The sequence below is a fragment of the Labrus mixtus genome, chromosome 6 (assembly GCF_963584025.1).
Source record: "Labrus mixtus chromosome 6, fLabMix1.1, whole genome shotgun sequence".
In the NCBI taxonomy this organism is placed as follows: Eukaryota; Metazoa; Chordata; class Actinopteri; order Labriformes; family Labridae; genus Labrus; species Labrus mixtus.
The window spans coordinates 24,579,775-24,595,383 of record NC_083617.1 but is presented as its reverse complement, the minus strand read 5'-3'; the positions used below and the strand labels follow the sequence as shown (position 1 = coordinate 24,595,383).

The following is a 15,609-nucleotide window of genomic DNA, read 5'->3' as shown; positions in this document are numbered from 1 at the left end:
ATAACAAGCTTCACCTTTTTATATGTTTCTGTAAAATGATTCTCCACTACATATCAGAGGACATTATTTAACTGCATGACAGCTTCAAGACAAAGTGGAAGATGTTATACTGTAAGCTTTATGCACAATGTTGAAATATACAAAAGGCAAAATGCAGCTTCCTCCTCCCGCTGTGGTTTTTAAAGGTCACATCCACTTCCCCATGTTCCACTAACTCTAATATGTGTCACTAGTCTGTCTACAAACCCCCAATGATGAGAAAAGTACATCCTCTCCGTCTTCTGCCTGCTCCACTTTTCAGAAAATGTGTGCTCAAACAGGCCATTTGGAGATTTTCCCTTCATGACATCACAAAGGGCAGAAGCCCCTACCCCAGGTGGATGACACTCCCACAGCTAGGTGTTTGTTCTGCCCTCTGAGTCCGCCTTCTCACCGTAAACAATAGGACATGGAGCAAGAAAGCCCGAGACACCCAAGCCCTTCCAGAGAGGGGGCGTGGTCAGACACAACTCATTTACATATTTAAAGGTACAGACACAGAAACAGCCTGTTCTGAGCAGGGCTGAAATAGAGGGGTTTATAGACATGATCAAATACAGGATCAGAGTGGATTTACAACAAGAAACTTCACACACATGTTTTGAGGAGCTCTGAGACTTATTTACACTTGTTGAAGAGGAGGAGAATATCAGACCTTTAAAACTACTCGTACACTCTGAGCACAAGTTATGCATTAACCTCAGTCAATCAATCTTTATTTGTATAGCGCCAATTCATAACAAATGTTATCTCAAGACACTTAACAAAATAGCAGGTGAAAGACCTTACTCATTGTTATATTATTTACAAAGACCAAACATTGATCCATCATGAGCACTGAGCAACATTTAGCAAAGAGCTAAGAGGAAAAACTTAGGAGGAAAAAAAGAGGCAGAAATCTCGAGCAGATCCAGACTCATGATGAACAGACATCTGCTGAAACTGTGCCGGGCTCTGAGAAGCAGGAAGGAGACAAACAGAGCAACAACAACAATGAATAAGCTACAGTGTCAGTGATGATGGTTAAAGTGTAACAGCTAAGTATGATAATAACAGCAGCTCTAAGATTCACTTCAATATATATTAATGATTATAGAGGTAAGGCTGATATTATAAATATTGCATGATGTGAACATAAACTCTTGATACGTACGACTTTGAATCATTTCTTCACGCTTGTGTTATTCCTTTTAACGTTAAAGTTTACTATCTTTATATTTCAAGTTAATAATTGTAAAAAATATTTATTATAGTGTTTAACGAATTTCTGATAATTAATTAAATGCTTAATTAAACTTAAATCTCGATAAATAAGATAAAAAATGTAGTTTGTTTTTTGTAAAGTTCTGAAGTGTTGTGACTACCGCGCATGCGCAGTCTCAGTGTGTACGGAAGCGCTGCCGCAGCATGAACGGAGGTGAACACTGAGATGTCCAAACACGTTTTTCTCACAGGACCTCCAGGTAACTTTTCACACACACCGTGTTCAGAGGTGTTTGAGATGAAAGTGTCTTTGAATCCGAAGCTGTCAGTCAGCTGTTTAACCCTCAGTCACACACAGGTCGTTTTATATCACAGTATTTAGGAATCAGGTGAAGATTCATCTTTTACTCCCTGCATGGGGAAACGTCACCTTCATATAATCCGTAATGTTTGAAGTATTGTGTTACATACAGCTCATGGAAATAAATAAGAGACCCACAGAAAAATATGTTCTCAGGTTCTGCTATTTGTCCTTTTTTATTTATTTATTGTAAACAACATTTCTCCAAACCTTTTACAAAGATGTTGAGATATAAAAAAAGAGATCAAATAAAACAACAAAGACAGGATGATTCTCAAAAAACAATCACACACCGTGGTAAAGTGCTTTGAGATAATTATAATCTTAATTTGTCCAAGAGAAACAAGAGTCCATCTTAAGAGTGTGTTGTTTCACATTTTTGGAGTGAAAAAGCTGAATGCAGATTTCCAGGTTCAGAGAAAACCTGCAGGACGGTCGGTAGAGCGAGTGTGGTCAGGTCCTGTGCTCCAGTTGAGCAGAGATCTTATATACGATGGTGTACAATGATGAGGGTTTCTCTGGTTATGAATCTAAGAGCAGAGTGATACACTGAGTCTAATGTTTTAAGAGTGGAAGCAGAGGCATGGCGACAGATTATATCGTCATAATCGAGGGCTGACATAAAGACTGCTTAACAATACGTAACCTACACTTATGAAGAGGGAAGTTAGATCTGTTTCTGTGCAGTGAGCTTTCCACGTGATGCTTAAATGTAAATGTTTCAACCAGCCAAACGCTGAGATATTTCTATACTGCTGCTATTGAGTGTGGATAACTGTAGACTGTTGAAATCAATATGTCTTCATTTTAATTAAATTAAACAAAGGAAGAGATGAGAAAAACAAACATGGAGTCAAATAAAACAGAAACATGTTCATTTTATTGAAACACAGTCTTGTAAATAAAGCAGAGACTAACACATTTTAGCAGATGTGTCTTTATTTTTCCATTATTTCTCTTAGTTCAGCTCTAAATGAATGAAGCTTTCGTTTGCACCGTGCAGAGGATGAAAAATGGAATCATGAAAACGGGCTTAATGTTTTATACATTCAGTAGACTGAGGTCATAGTTTCAGGGATGCACAGCTCACTAATGTACGGATGAACCTGTCCTCACATGCTGCAGCCTTGATAATAAAGCGTGTTTTGTATCGTCTCTTGTTCTGCGTTCAGGTGTGGGGAAAACCACGCTGGTCCAGAAAGCCTGTGAAGCTCTGGCGTCCTCCGGAGTGGGAGTTGAAGGTTTTTACACGGAGGAGGTCAGAGAGGGGGGCCGCAGAGTCGGCTTTGATGTGGTCACAGTGAGAGGAGAGAGGGGCCGGCTGTCCAGAATCAGGTTAGCAGACACGTCGTCCTCTCCAAACACAGATACCCGGCTCCCTTTGAATCCTGCACGAACACTCTTCTTCTTTTAACTTGCAGAGACGTTTCCGCTCCATCTCATGGCAGACGGGAATACACGGTCGGACAGTACGTGGTCGACTTGTCTTCATTTGAAAACATGGCTCTCCCCCTCTTCAGAAATGTAAGAAGCATCACGCTCCCTTTTTTAAACTCACCTTCATCAATAGATCAGAGCCAGCACGCACGCTCCCCCGTTTGTCTCCACTTAACAAACCATCGCACCTTTGATTTTCTTTGAATTGATGGAATAATTGGAGACTTGAACACACATAAATACCAGGGCGACATTTTTAGTGTCGGTGGTGCCGTCTGGCTGTCACTGACCGTGATTAATCCGGCATGTAAAGTGAGCCTGGAGTGACGCCTACCCACACGCACACACGCTGTAAGCCAAGGTGTGTGTGTGTGTGTGTGTGTGTGTGTGTGTGTGTGTGTGTGTGTGTGTGTGTGTGTGTGTGTGTGTGTGTGTGTGTGTGTGTGTGTGTGTGTGTGTGTGTGTGTGTGTGTGTGTGTGTGTGTGTGTGTGTGTGTGTGTGTGTGTGTGTGTGTGTGTGTGTGTGTGTGTGTTGGAGTCCACTTTGATCTCAGCTGAAGGGTCTCTGTAATCACTGCACATCAGCACACGTGTGCAAAATGCAAACAGGCAGTCAGTTGATAAACACGAGACGATATCATGAGGAACTGTTCCCACCTGTTGGATGATCCCCATCTCCACCAATGAAACCTGTTTTTATCTTCATCAGTTACTGTTTGGACTTTTTATTTCTAAATTAAACCTCAAAGTCCGAGGCCTCTCAGCTGGAAAACGGTGGATTGCCTCCTCCGGGTGGGGAGCGAGTTAAAGACTTTAAGTATCTGAGGTCTATGTTCTCAGTCAGGGTGAGATGGAGGGTGAGACTGACAGATGGATTGGTTCAGTGTCCGCAGTAATGCTGACCTCACCTGTGGTCATGACCTTTAAGTAGTGACCGAAAGAATGAGATTTTTCCTCTTGATGCCTTGTGTCTGTTCATGACGTCAGAGAAACCCTGATTTTAAACGTGGAACTACTTTAGAGATTTTTTTTTTTTTTTTACTGTTTTTATTGTCTCAAGTACAAGTTTTTATCCCTAATTCTTAAAGCTCCTGTGAAAAACTTTTTGGCTTGTGTTGGTTTTGGAGCCCCCTGTGGACAAAGTGGTTCGTCTCATCTCTTTGCTGATTTTGTCCTGAACGTGCAGCAGTTTGTGTTTTCTCCTGCTTTCCTTTAACAGTCACACTCATTGACGTGAATCACTGTAAAAAAAAAAAGGCTTTCTGCTGTGAATCTCTTCGTCTGCGTTGCGGTGGTTACAGACATGCAAAATAAGGAAATAGAAACAATCGATGATGCATCCTGATGGTTTGTTTGCTTTTTCTAAGTTAAATCAGGGGATCAGGATTCATTTCAGACCGTTTCATAACCAGATAAAAACTCCTCAGAGGAGCTTTGGGTTTGCTAGCTTCCACTATCACCCAGATTCTCCTCTTTCACTTCTCAGCCCGGCTCTGCTTGTGTCCTAGCTGCTTATATCTGTCTTCTGCAGGTGGGTTCAGCAGCAGATGGGGGCAGCAGGAAGGTGTTTGTCATCGATGAGATCGGCAAAATGGAGCTCTTCAGTCAGTCGTTCATCAGAGCGGTGAGGCAGACTTTAGACAGCTCCTCCTGCACCATCCTGGGAACCATCCCCGTCCCGAAGGGGAAACCTCTGGGCCTGGTGGAGGAGGTGCGGGGCAGGAGGGACGTGAAGGTCTTCACTGTGAGTGTAAATAAACACAGTCTCTCTCTGTAATGGGAGGGGGTGGGGGGTGGGGGGTAAAATGGGGGTATTTAGGTCAGTTTAAGTCCAACAATGACTGTAGGACAGTGTTTACTGTAACCTCTGGGTCTTATGAGGGCTGTCAGTGTGCAGAGAGGCCGTGGCCTGCATTATCCCTCTGCTCGAGCAGGATTAACTCTAAATCATGCGTGACTGATTCAACAACAAAGGCTGCGCTCACATGTCAAAATAATTTCTCACGGAAGACTCAGTTATGGAGATTGTCATGCAAAACACTCTCTCACTGGGCTGGTTATCATGATAAACAAAGTCACAGAGAATGGACATCAAACTTTCCCTCGTCAGACGCTCGGTCAGAGATGAGGCGTTTACACGGCGCGGGTTGATAATCTGAGAGAGGACACTGTGAGGCTTACATCCTGCAGGTCAGGATGTTCTTATGTTAGTGATCTCAGGCAGTACGGGTAATTTAAAACATGCTGCAGGCTGTCTACACTGGGGTCGTCACAATACCAGATACCGATGACTGTTTGGTTACCATGGCAACAAAAATAGAATCTTTTTGTCAGATTCTTTGCTTTCTTTTGTGCGGCTGCTCCGAGTGCTTTGAGTTGAAAATCTTTCAACTTTTCAGAATGGCGCTGTTGACGTCACCAAAGCTCTTTTCCAAATGTATTCAACATAGTGCTGAGGGAACATAGGACTGAGGGAACATAGTGCTGAGGGAACATAGGACTGAGGGAACATAGTGCTGAGGGAACATAGTGCTGAGGGAACATAGGGCAAAGGGAACATAGGGCAAAGGGAACATAGTGCTGAGGGAACATAGGGCAAAGGGAACATAAGGCTGAGGGAACATAGTGCTGAGGATACATAGGGTTGAGGGAACATAGTGCTGAGGGAACATAGGGTTGAGGGAACATAGGGCAGAGGGAACATAGTGCTGAGGGAACATAGTGCTGAGGGAACATAGTGCTGAGGGAACACTGTGCTGAGGGAACATAGGGCTGAGGGAACATAGGGCAAAGGGAACATAGGGCTGAGGGAACATAGGGTTGAGGGAACATAGGGCAAAGGGAACATAGGGCTGAGGGAACATAGGGCTGAGGGAACATAGGGCAAAGGGAACATAGGGCTGAGGGAACATAGGGCTGAGGGAACATAGGGTTGAGGGAACATAGGGCAGAGGGAACATAGGGCAAAGGGAACATAGTGCTGAGGGAACATAGGGCAAAGGGAACATAGTGCTGAGGGAACATAGTGCTGAGGGAACATAGGGCAAAGGGAACATAGGGCAAAGGGAACATAGTGCTGAGGGAACATAGGGTCTTATTCTAAACACTATTTTGAATGTTTTTGTTCCGTCTCTTTTTCCTCTCAGGTGTCAAAGGAAAACAGGAACTCTCTCCTACAAGACGTCATCGCCGCGCTGGAGCTCTGTCTCAAACAAACAAGCTAACTGAGGATTCAGAGCCACTTAGAGGACAGACTCTGCAGCCTGTGAGGGTTTTTTTTTTTTTATGCTGACGAGAAGTTTTATTTGTGTCAGTGAGTATTCGGGTGCAGCGTTGAGTGGAGTCACACACGCTTCAAAGCCGGGTTGTGACCTAACCTGAGGGGCACGCAGAGCTGCGGGGGGGTGGGGTGGGGTGGGGGTGGGGGGGTTTGTGTGTCACATGCATGTATTAATGTACGATATTCATTTCTTTCTTTCTCATACAGCCTCAAAATGGATTACATGCTGAATAATTGATTGTGAGATGGAAGGCAGCGAGGGAATAGTTCAGTTAGTGTGTAAATAACCTGCGCTTGCACGCTCCAACACGGTGGCTCGCATGCAAAGCAGATCAGATTTATTTTTATTTCCTGTTTTCACAGCAGATATTTCTCTTTTATCCGGTTATACTGTTCGTTCTGCACAGGAACACGTCGTGCTCTCTCTCTCTCGGCCTTCCAGTTTTCTGCGCTCTTGTGTTCGTCCACTCGACCTGGTGATGAGCTCGTGGAGATCGATCAATATTTAACCGTGCAGCGATGTCCAATCCATTCATGGTTAATTCATATCTAGTGTGAACAAGAAAATGGAAAAAATAAACAGTTATTGTCCCTGAGCGGTGAGATGGTTCTTCCCGTGTTTTCATTTTAATGCATTTAAAGAAGGAGCGGGTTCTTCTGTTCAGTGGCTTTTTAAATGTTTTCATAGCGACTGTCAAAGTGTGCAAAAACCACGAGGGGATTTCTGTCCATGTGCAGTCGCTTTACATTAAAGGGTAAATAGAATCACTGAATATAGGATTACATTTGAGGACGACAGAGTGCAGCTATGAGGCTCAAAAGAGTTCAGTGTGTTTAAGCGCTTTAGGAAGAGACAGAAACTGCAGATTAAATCTGATATGTCTGTGCTCTTCTGCCTAATGTGATGTCATGTTTTATTAAACAACTTTATATTCTTAGTACATTTATGTTTAATCAGTCTGAAATCTCTTTAAAGTCTCTTTTAGATCCTACATTTCTAAAATCCTGATCTGGGTGTTCGTGTAGTAGTCCTGGAAATCGGTCTTGAGACCACTTTTTGAAGGCCTTGGAGCCAAAAGCATTTTTACTCAGTCTTCTCTCTGTAGACAGACACACCAATACGATACCAAGATGATGTTCTCAGGTCAGCATAGGCCACTGTGGGGTAGATTCAACATATGAATAAATCAGTATAAATCCCTCTTTTTTCAGCGGTCTTTACCTGTTTTCACTCCTGACAATTTGTAGAAAGTTGAGACCGGAGAGGGAGGCTCAGAAGGCGGGACTTGAGGTACAGTCCTGTCCTACTTTAGGATGCTGTCACACATGCACTCCTGACAATTTAAACAGACTGCCCCTAAAATCTTCCAGAGTTGCTCATTCACACATGAACCTCACAGGAGGACGTCATGAGGCAAGACGTGACCTAAGAGGACGACGCAGAAATGTCGGTATGAAGTAACAGAGTTTGGCGCTGTAACAGAACGTTTTTGTGCTACATGTAGTTTGCCACATTCACCATATCAACAGAAGAGTAGAGAGGATTAAACTGGTGAAAACATCATGAAACATTCTCATTACCTACACAGAGTCAGGCAGACAGTACGCTGCGATATCGATATTTTGTCCCGACCCTTCTTTGTGATGCTCTCTATAAATAAACAGGAAAAGTTTGAGTCTGTTTTTAGACTGAAAAAGTTCGGGATCATTGAAGGTTCATGAGTTTGCGTACAGTTTGGTTTAAACTCTGCGTGAGTCTGGCAGCGGCGTCAGTAAAGTTTTTAATAGAAGCTCTCTCTGACTCTGGGTTTTTTGTTTCAGCACCAGCGCTTCTTCTTCAGGTCACTTCAAAGTGAAAGTACAGGGAAGTGTTTTCTTGGCGTGCGATTGGCTCATGTATCCGATGTAAGCTGTCAGTTTGGCTGCAGAGCGAGCTGCCAGCTGTGACCTGCGTCAGACGTGCTGCTGAGACAGCATCTGTTTCTGTGGCCGCGCTGACGGACCTCTGCATCACGCCGCAACTGCAGGCCCTGAAGCAGCCTCTGAATCGACTCTGGGTTGGTTTTTATTTTTACACTAACATGGAAATATGAGTGTGCGTTGTTGTTGCAGACTCCAGGGTAGTTCAGTGTGATGGTTGGACGAGCCGCGCGGTGCTGCGCTCTGTGTGGACGGTGAGCCTGGGCGCCCTGCAGCAGGAGAACAGATGGGTTATGTAACAGTGACACACAGACCTGCCAGGTTTACCACATAGAAGGTGTGTGAGGATGCATCTCATGTGTGATGATGTAATTAGCAGCCATATTGTGACATTCAGTCGCAGCAACGATGTGAGCCGGGGTTGTAGGGTAGCTGTGAAGAACGGAGAACTCTAGGAATCAATCATTGTTTTCTTTTCTTTAATATCGTTTTATATGAAAATGTACGTCTATAATGAGACGACCAGAGGATGCAGATCAATCAATCAGTCTTTCAATCAATCAATCACTTTACAAAAAGAAGGTAAAGACCTCACTCATTGTTATGCTACAAAAGAAAAATGAGATAATCTGCATGAAGGATTTCTCCTTTGTATTCCTCTCGTTCCTGTTCTCCACACTTCCTCGCTGCGGCGGTGGAGGTCGGAGCAGGCCGTGCATGAATGAGGATGGCGGTGGTTATGGGGATGACACAGTCCGGTGGCGGTTCCTGGGGGTGACTCATCAGTTTTGATTTGATGAAGGATAAGAGTTATTCACAATAAGGCGTGTAGCTGACCTGATTGACAGGTGGGCGTGGTGTAACGGTTTGTCAGGAGGTTTAAAACCTGCCTCAGCTCCAGCTCTCAGTCTGTTGTTAGGTTGACTGAAAGTTAGGCTGAGACAGCATTTCCAGCATGGAGACCGCCATCAATGGGACTCCAGCGCCCCCTGCAGGAACAGACAGGTGACATCACTCAGGCTTCAAACATTCATATTTACAGTCTGTGGTCTGCCCACAGCGAGCTGGTGAGGGTTCAATGCCTTGCTCCAGGGCACCTCTCCAGCTACCAGACCGATTTCAAGACTTGGTCCGCACCGGGACAGACTGTGTGTGTGTGTGTGTGTGTGTGTGTGTGTGTGTGTGTGTGTGTGTGTGTGTGTGTGTGTGTGTGTGTGTGTGTGTGTGTGTGTGTGTGTGTGTGTGTGTGTGTGTGTGTGTGTGTGTGTGTGTGTGTGTGTGTGTGTGTGTGTGTGTGTGTGGAGAACATCACCGGCATGCAGAATCATCATCTCTTCGTTTATACAGCAGTAAAGATTCCATACAGAGGATTATTTCTCCAGATATCATTAACATGACATTATAATATTCTATGGCATCGTCCAGACATGACCACTCTTTAAAATGTAAACACTCTGGGTCTGTTCATACATAAACATTGTGTAACTGTAGCAATTAGACACACTGTCGGGGGGGGGTTGATGTATTGATGAGGGAGGGGGTGGGTTGCGTGACGGCTCGTACAGAAGAGGCTGAATGCATATGAAGTGAATTAATATCCATATCACAGAGACGCATTGGGCTCATATCTGCAGGACAGATGTCTCAGAGGCTCCCCGCTCCCTTTATCCCTCCTCTCATGGAGACGCAGAAATGCAAGGAGCTTACCAGCAATCCAGGACAAAAGAGGGAGAGCCCACAGGAGGGAGGAGCGGGGGGTGGGGGAGGTCGAGGTATGTGGGGGAGCTGGTGTTTCAGATGAGGACATTTCTCTCCAGTTATTGCACTTTGTGGTTGCAGCCCAGGAGGCTCGACGACAGCGGTATGATGATATATTGTCCGCGCGGCCTCCGGCCAAAACGCCAAACACAGCTGATGAAAACGTGACATGTTGTTGTTCAAAGAGCTTCTGGGAGATCGAGCTCCGGGCGGCCCTTCAGATGCTGTTTATTTCCCAAGATGGCCGCTCGGGTTTGTTGACACAAGTGGAGCTAAAGCTTCTTAGCGTCGTGATGTCACGTTTACAGATGGACGGATAAATTGAGAGGGGAAACAAAAGAGCGATGACAATCAGGACATTTGATCTGTCCTCCTAACCACTGCTGCCCACCACCACGGATGATTCCTAAAACCAGTCCTCCCATTACATCACCTTCATGATCGCCCTGTGGCTCCTGGAGGCCGCAGTGTTTGGTTTCAATGCAGATAATGCCCCCCCCCCCTCTGCAGGCCCACCTTTCAGCCTGAGGTCAAAGTTCAGAAAATTAAAAAAAAGTGAAGCTTTCACATGATTTCATTAGTTCATTTAAATACTTCTAATAAAAAACGGCTCTGATTCCTGAAGTCAATTTCTCCGCTCAAATCCTCCGCTGACCTTTCAGGGAATCCTGATACCAAGATTTCTAATCCTGGAAACAAACCAGCAGCTCCGTCTCCTCCTCGGCATGATGAGAAACTGGATTGTCACTCGAGTCACCACGTAGCCGGCCAGAATGCTTCAGAGTTCTGTATCCTAAAAGTCCATCGTGTTATCTGTGAAGCACGCCGTATCTGTTCATCTGATCCCTGAGATCACACAGACCTTTATTTTATAAAGTGATTGAGCGGATGTAGCTGTGTTTGCTTAATTTCCTTTGTTGAATTTTTTTACTTTTACTTGGATGTGTTTGTTAGCGTGACAGATCATGGCATCATCTACGTCTGGTCTTAAAAACTGTGAACGGAGAAGAAGAGATGGACGGGACAGTTCAAAGAACGTTGGCAAGGTGCAGACGATGATCCTGAGGCGACTTGCAAGATTGCAATAATCTTTGAAACTTTTGGAATACGGGGATCAAAGCTCACATGAAAGTCCAACATGACATCCAAGACTCTACACGGTGCAAACATGGTTTTCATTTTTCTTTGGATGTAAAAAGGTGCTGGTTAGCATGCAACAAGCACAGCATACTGTATACTCCCTGTAAGAATGTGTGATGGATGAGGAGTCATGCATCCTCCCAGAGGGACAGAGACCATTTTCCCTCCACAGCAGGGGGGGATGGAGGGGGAGGGGGGAGGCGGCCTGAGGACATCCCTCTCCTGTTACACCTCCTCCTCCTCCTCTGTGCTTCTCTGTGATCTCCGGATCTCTCTGATCGACTGTGGTAACTCCTGTGAGTCACTCTGTGAAACAAAAGCTGGACTTCTCCTCACCTGTGGGAGGAAATGTCATGTGGGCTGTGATTAGCGGTCAGACCGGAGGAAATGCAACTACCGGCGAGCGGAGAGGAGCGTGGGCGCTGTGTTTAGTGGTGCAAGAATCGTATAATCCCACAAACAGAGAGGAAGCTTTTAGAGTGTGGAGACACACAAGAAGAGAGGGAGTGTTTCTCTGTCACCTATCTCACTCCAGTCCCCCCCACCCCCTGTGACGGAGACTTCAGCAGATCATATGGAGGTCAGAGGACACAAAGATGGAGGTCAGGGTGATCAGTCGATCGGCTGGTTGTGCGTCCCTCGGGGCTCCAGAGGATGTAGCTGTCAGTTCAAACTTGACGGAGAGAAAAACACAAAAATGTCTCGACTCTGGAGCGAAGAAGAAATACTAGAAATGACCCACGTGTGCAACTTTATGATTTTACCAATTACATGTAATAAGAAGCTGTGGATTATTAACATGAAGATCAATGCAGCTGCAGACGACCATGACCTTTGTGTGTCTGTTCTGTATTAACTGAACATATGAAGTGTGTTTTACAGTAAGATGGTTGAGTCATATTGAGCTCTGTAATGATTCACAGATTTCCGACCGGCATGATGAATGCCTCTGCTCGATGCTTTTGACAAATTTTCACCACAAACACAAAACTTTCCCGAGCTGTTTCTGCTCCACACACCACTGGAGCTGCTGGATTCGTGTTTATGTGCCTGCAAAGAGCACGCTGTGACATTCAGCACGGCTTTATAGACTGATGGTGGAGCAGAGGTTGTGCCAAAACTCAACACTTCTAATGCGTTTGCTGTATGTCCTGTCTCATGTACAGGATTTCTTTGAAACGTTTTGAGGAAATATCTTTAAATTTAGGACAAACATTCTAAACTGGACTGATCAGAGTTGGTCAAGAAAACGCTCAGGGCGCACTCACACTAGGCCCCGTTGTCCCGCATCGTGCTAATCCTCCATCCGCCCTCCGGTTTCCCCCGCTGACCTGCACTCACACTGCTCCAGGACTAGCCAGGCCTCACCTCTTTAACATAACGTCAAAAGACAGAGTGGATGGATATTGGTGTTAAAGAAACATGGTAAAGTGTATTTCACATAATTTGAGACCTTTAATTTAAATTGTCCGTGGGTCATTTGGTTTGCCAAGTGTGGCTAACGTTAGCATTGCTAGCACCTCACTGGCCGTTAGTCCTCCCTGCTGGTTAACCTACCTTTGTTAAATGTGGTTACACGCTGCTCAGGTCGATACTCTGGTTCAAGCTCACACAGCCGACATACAGTACAACCTCATCTCCTTTTTATAGATCTAAACACTGACAAACGGCTCGGCTGATCACTGATCTGTTCACGGTGCTGGTTTACATCCGGGTAGTAGATCAGGAGAGCAGACCCATTGACCGGAGTTACAGCTCCGACTAGTGGCAGACGGCTGCGCTGCAGTTTAAGCACATCTAGTGTTGTAGTTCTCAAAATAGGTCTTGCTCTCAAGGCGGCTTTTTGAAGTTCTCGATCTTGTCTCGGTCTCAGACTTGGTGGATTTTAAATCAAGACCGTTCAAGACCACCACTGACGGACTATTGTTCCAGGTCATCACTGAGATTAGAAGGAGAACGCCTCTTTCTAAAAGAACAAATCACTTCAATTCATTCATAATTAGAATTTTATCCCTCGGTTACGACCCCCTTGCCTCGGAGCACTCTGGTCTCGGCTGTGGTCTTGACTTTAACACTAAGCACATTTGACCGGCATTGAAGGCCAACATATTAATAATTTATTCAACCGACTGTACTTCTGCTGCTGACTAGTGAGTGTTTGCAGTATTCAGAGTAGACAAGCTCACTTTGAGTCTTCCTCTGAGAATTTAGTTTTTTTTGTTCATGTTTACCAAAATCTTCCAAGCTCTAAATTTGCAGCGTTTTCTTCCCCGCTGTTTGTGATGTGAGCCTCGGAGGTCTTGTCGAGAATCACTGAATATTTTGTAATGCTAAACAGCAGAACAGACTAAATGTGATTTATTATGCAGACATAATAAATGTCTGCCTCTCCTGCATTAATGTAATGTTGATTATGGATTTGTTGGAGTCCGGTCTTTGAATCGGGACGTTTTTTAAATATGTAAAAACGAGGCTAATGATGTGAAGATGTTCTGGCCTTTAATCTCTCTCCATTCATCCGATCTCTTTTTTCTCTTCAAAGCATCTGAGGAACAGTTTGAACCAAGACTAAAAATAAATATATAGACAAAGCTCATGGTTCTTTAAACAGGTTTTAATATGAAGATCTTGGTGACATACTTAACAAGCCCCAGCAGTATCAAACTGCAGAATGAACAACGTTCAGCGGTGAAGCAGACACACTGACGGTCCTGATTCAAGGATGCTGTAAAGACTTGGTCACGACTGAATTAAGACGACGCGGTTGGAAGTTTCCTTTTCATTAAGCAGGAAGAAAAACTTTATACAGAAACACGAAATCAAAGGAAAATAAAATCAAAGAAATAAGGGAATAAGACTGGAAGGAAAACGTCTCATTCAGCGATTCAAATCTACAACTACACGGTGCACGCACACACACACACACACACACACACACACACACACACACACACACACACACACACACACACACACACACACACACACACACACACACACACACACACACACACACACACACACACACACACACACACACACACACACACACACACACACACACACACACACACACACACACAGAAACATACTCTCTCACACACACCCACACACTCACATGCACGCACGCACACACACGCACGCACAGAAACATACTCTCTCACTCACACACACACACACTTGCCAAAAGAAGAGACACACTGTGATTGTTTAATGGACGATGAAGTGATATTAAAACACACGTCACACATGGAGCACGCGGCAGCTCTTCGGATCATAAATACGGTCAGTAGTAGTGATTCTTTTTTTTTTTTATGCATTTCAACAAACAGGTGCACTGCACATTAGAAAATATTTGTTTAACCCACAGACTGTACAAAAAGATGGACGACATAACGGCTCCTTAAAAGTGAAGCCAAAACTTTTAGAGCTCCCCCTGCTGGCTGTGTAGTATATGTCATAAGCTCCGCTTCCTCTGTGTTAACACGAGTCAAACCATAAAATAAAAACACGTCTGATTAATGTTTCTCTAACACTATTCATTTCTGAGTTATAATTATTTGATGATATAAAAGGGGAATAACGTCATGATTGACAGCTCCATTGACCAATGACGCTCCTGCGTTTCTGTGCTGTGATTAGAGGAGGAACGAACACGAAAGTCACTAAACTTTTAATAACCCTGTTTGTCTGCTTCAAACCGACACCATGATCTGTTTTGCTTTGGACTGAACCCACCTGAGTGACCTTTGACCTTTTAACAGGAAGTTAACTGTGTTTTGATAAGAGGAAGAGGCGGGACGTCTAAACTTCAGCTCCACCTCTCTCTCTCTGCACAGACTCTGATATTTTGGCCTCATGTTTGTACAACGACAGGAGGTGGAGACACGTCGTCCATCTTTATAACCCGTCAATGGTTAAAACCTTTTTTTTTTTAAAAACCTCAGACGTCCCTCTTTCCGAAGAACTTTTTAAAGACGGACTTGTTGCGTGGACGCGGCAGGCTGGTGAAGCTCCTCAGAGCCTGAGAGTCCTGACAGGCGTCCTGCTGCCATCCGGCTGAGGCCAGCAGGGGGCGCTCTGAGTTCCTGCTCACAGATGAACCGTCTGCGGATTTGTCTCCTACTACCAGAGTCACACAGTAGTTTGAGCCGCTCTCCAGGCCTCGGCCTGCCGGAGCGTGCCACATCGGTTTGATCCTCTGAAAAGTCGCTGAGAGGAAACAAAGACGGAACATCAAGAGTTAAAATAAATCTGCTGTTTACGATCCTCAGACTCATGACATCATTGAGGTTAATAAGTGTGAGCTCACCTGATGTGAAGGAGTGGGAGCGGCGCTTGTTGCTGAGCCAGTCCTGATCGCTGCAGACCGGGGAACGAGGAGAGACGGAGGTGTTTTCTCTGGATGATCCAGACAGACGGTGAGTCATCGTCTGCTTTAAACTGCCTTCATCATCATCATCGTCATCTA

At 44.8% G+C, this 15,609-nt stretch overlaps 2 protein-coding genes across 5 annotated transcripts in view; one reads left to right on the top strand and one right to left on the bottom strand.

Annotated features, from left to right (window-relative positions):
* The first annotated feature begins 1,396 nt into the window (after window positions 1-1,396).
* On the top strand, window positions 1,397-6,923 carry ntpcr (nucleoside-triphosphatase, cancer-related). Of its 2 annotated transcripts, none has more exons than XM_061040647.1 (5): window positions 1,397-1,502; window positions 2,776-2,938; window positions 3,025-3,127; window positions 4,572-4,784; window positions 6,187-6,923. In XM_061040647.1, exons 1-5 carry the CDS (start codon window positions 1,469-1,471, stop codon window positions 6,262-6,264), a joined length of 591 nt encoding a protein of 196 aa, XP_060896630.1. In that variant the 5' UTR covers window positions 1,397-1,468; the 3' UTR covers window positions 6,265-6,923. The 2 variants fall into 2 exon arrangements, with proteins under 2 accessions (XP_060896630.1, XP_060896628.1); XM_061040645.1 differs by having other exon boundaries at window positions 4,572-4,790.
* A 6,813-nt stretch (window positions 6,924-13,736) lies between these two features.
* Window positions 13,737-15,609, bottom strand: part of LOC132975828 (uncharacterized) — a 38,065-nt gene continuing 36,192 nt past the window's right edge. For all 3 annotated transcript variants that reach the window (XM_061040650.1, XM_061040652.1, XM_061040651.1), the window contains 2 exons: window positions 15,451-15,606; window positions 13,737-15,350 (listed from right to left, as the gene is read on the bottom strand). In XM_061040650.1, coding sequence (XP_060896633.1) covers window positions 15,082-15,350; window positions 15,451-15,606 — 425 coding nt within the window. In that variant the 3' untranslated portion in view covers window positions 13,737-15,081. The remainder of the gene's footprint in view (window positions 15,351-15,450; window positions 15,607-15,609) is intronic.

Excerpts from the sequence above, each read along its gene's own strand:
- ntpcr (XM_061040645.1), top strand. The coding sequence starts at position 1,469 with ATGTCCAAACACGTTTTTCTCACAGGACCTCCAG. Across the intron at positions 1,503-2,775 it reads TTTTCTCACAGGACCTCCAG|GTGTGGGGAAAACCACGCTG; the intron begins GTAACTTTTCAC and ends TTCTGCGTTCAG. Across the intron at positions 2,939-3,024 it reads GGCCGGCTGTCCAGAATCAG|AGACGTTTCCGCTCCATCTC; the intron begins GTTAGCAGACAC and ends TTTAACTTGCAG.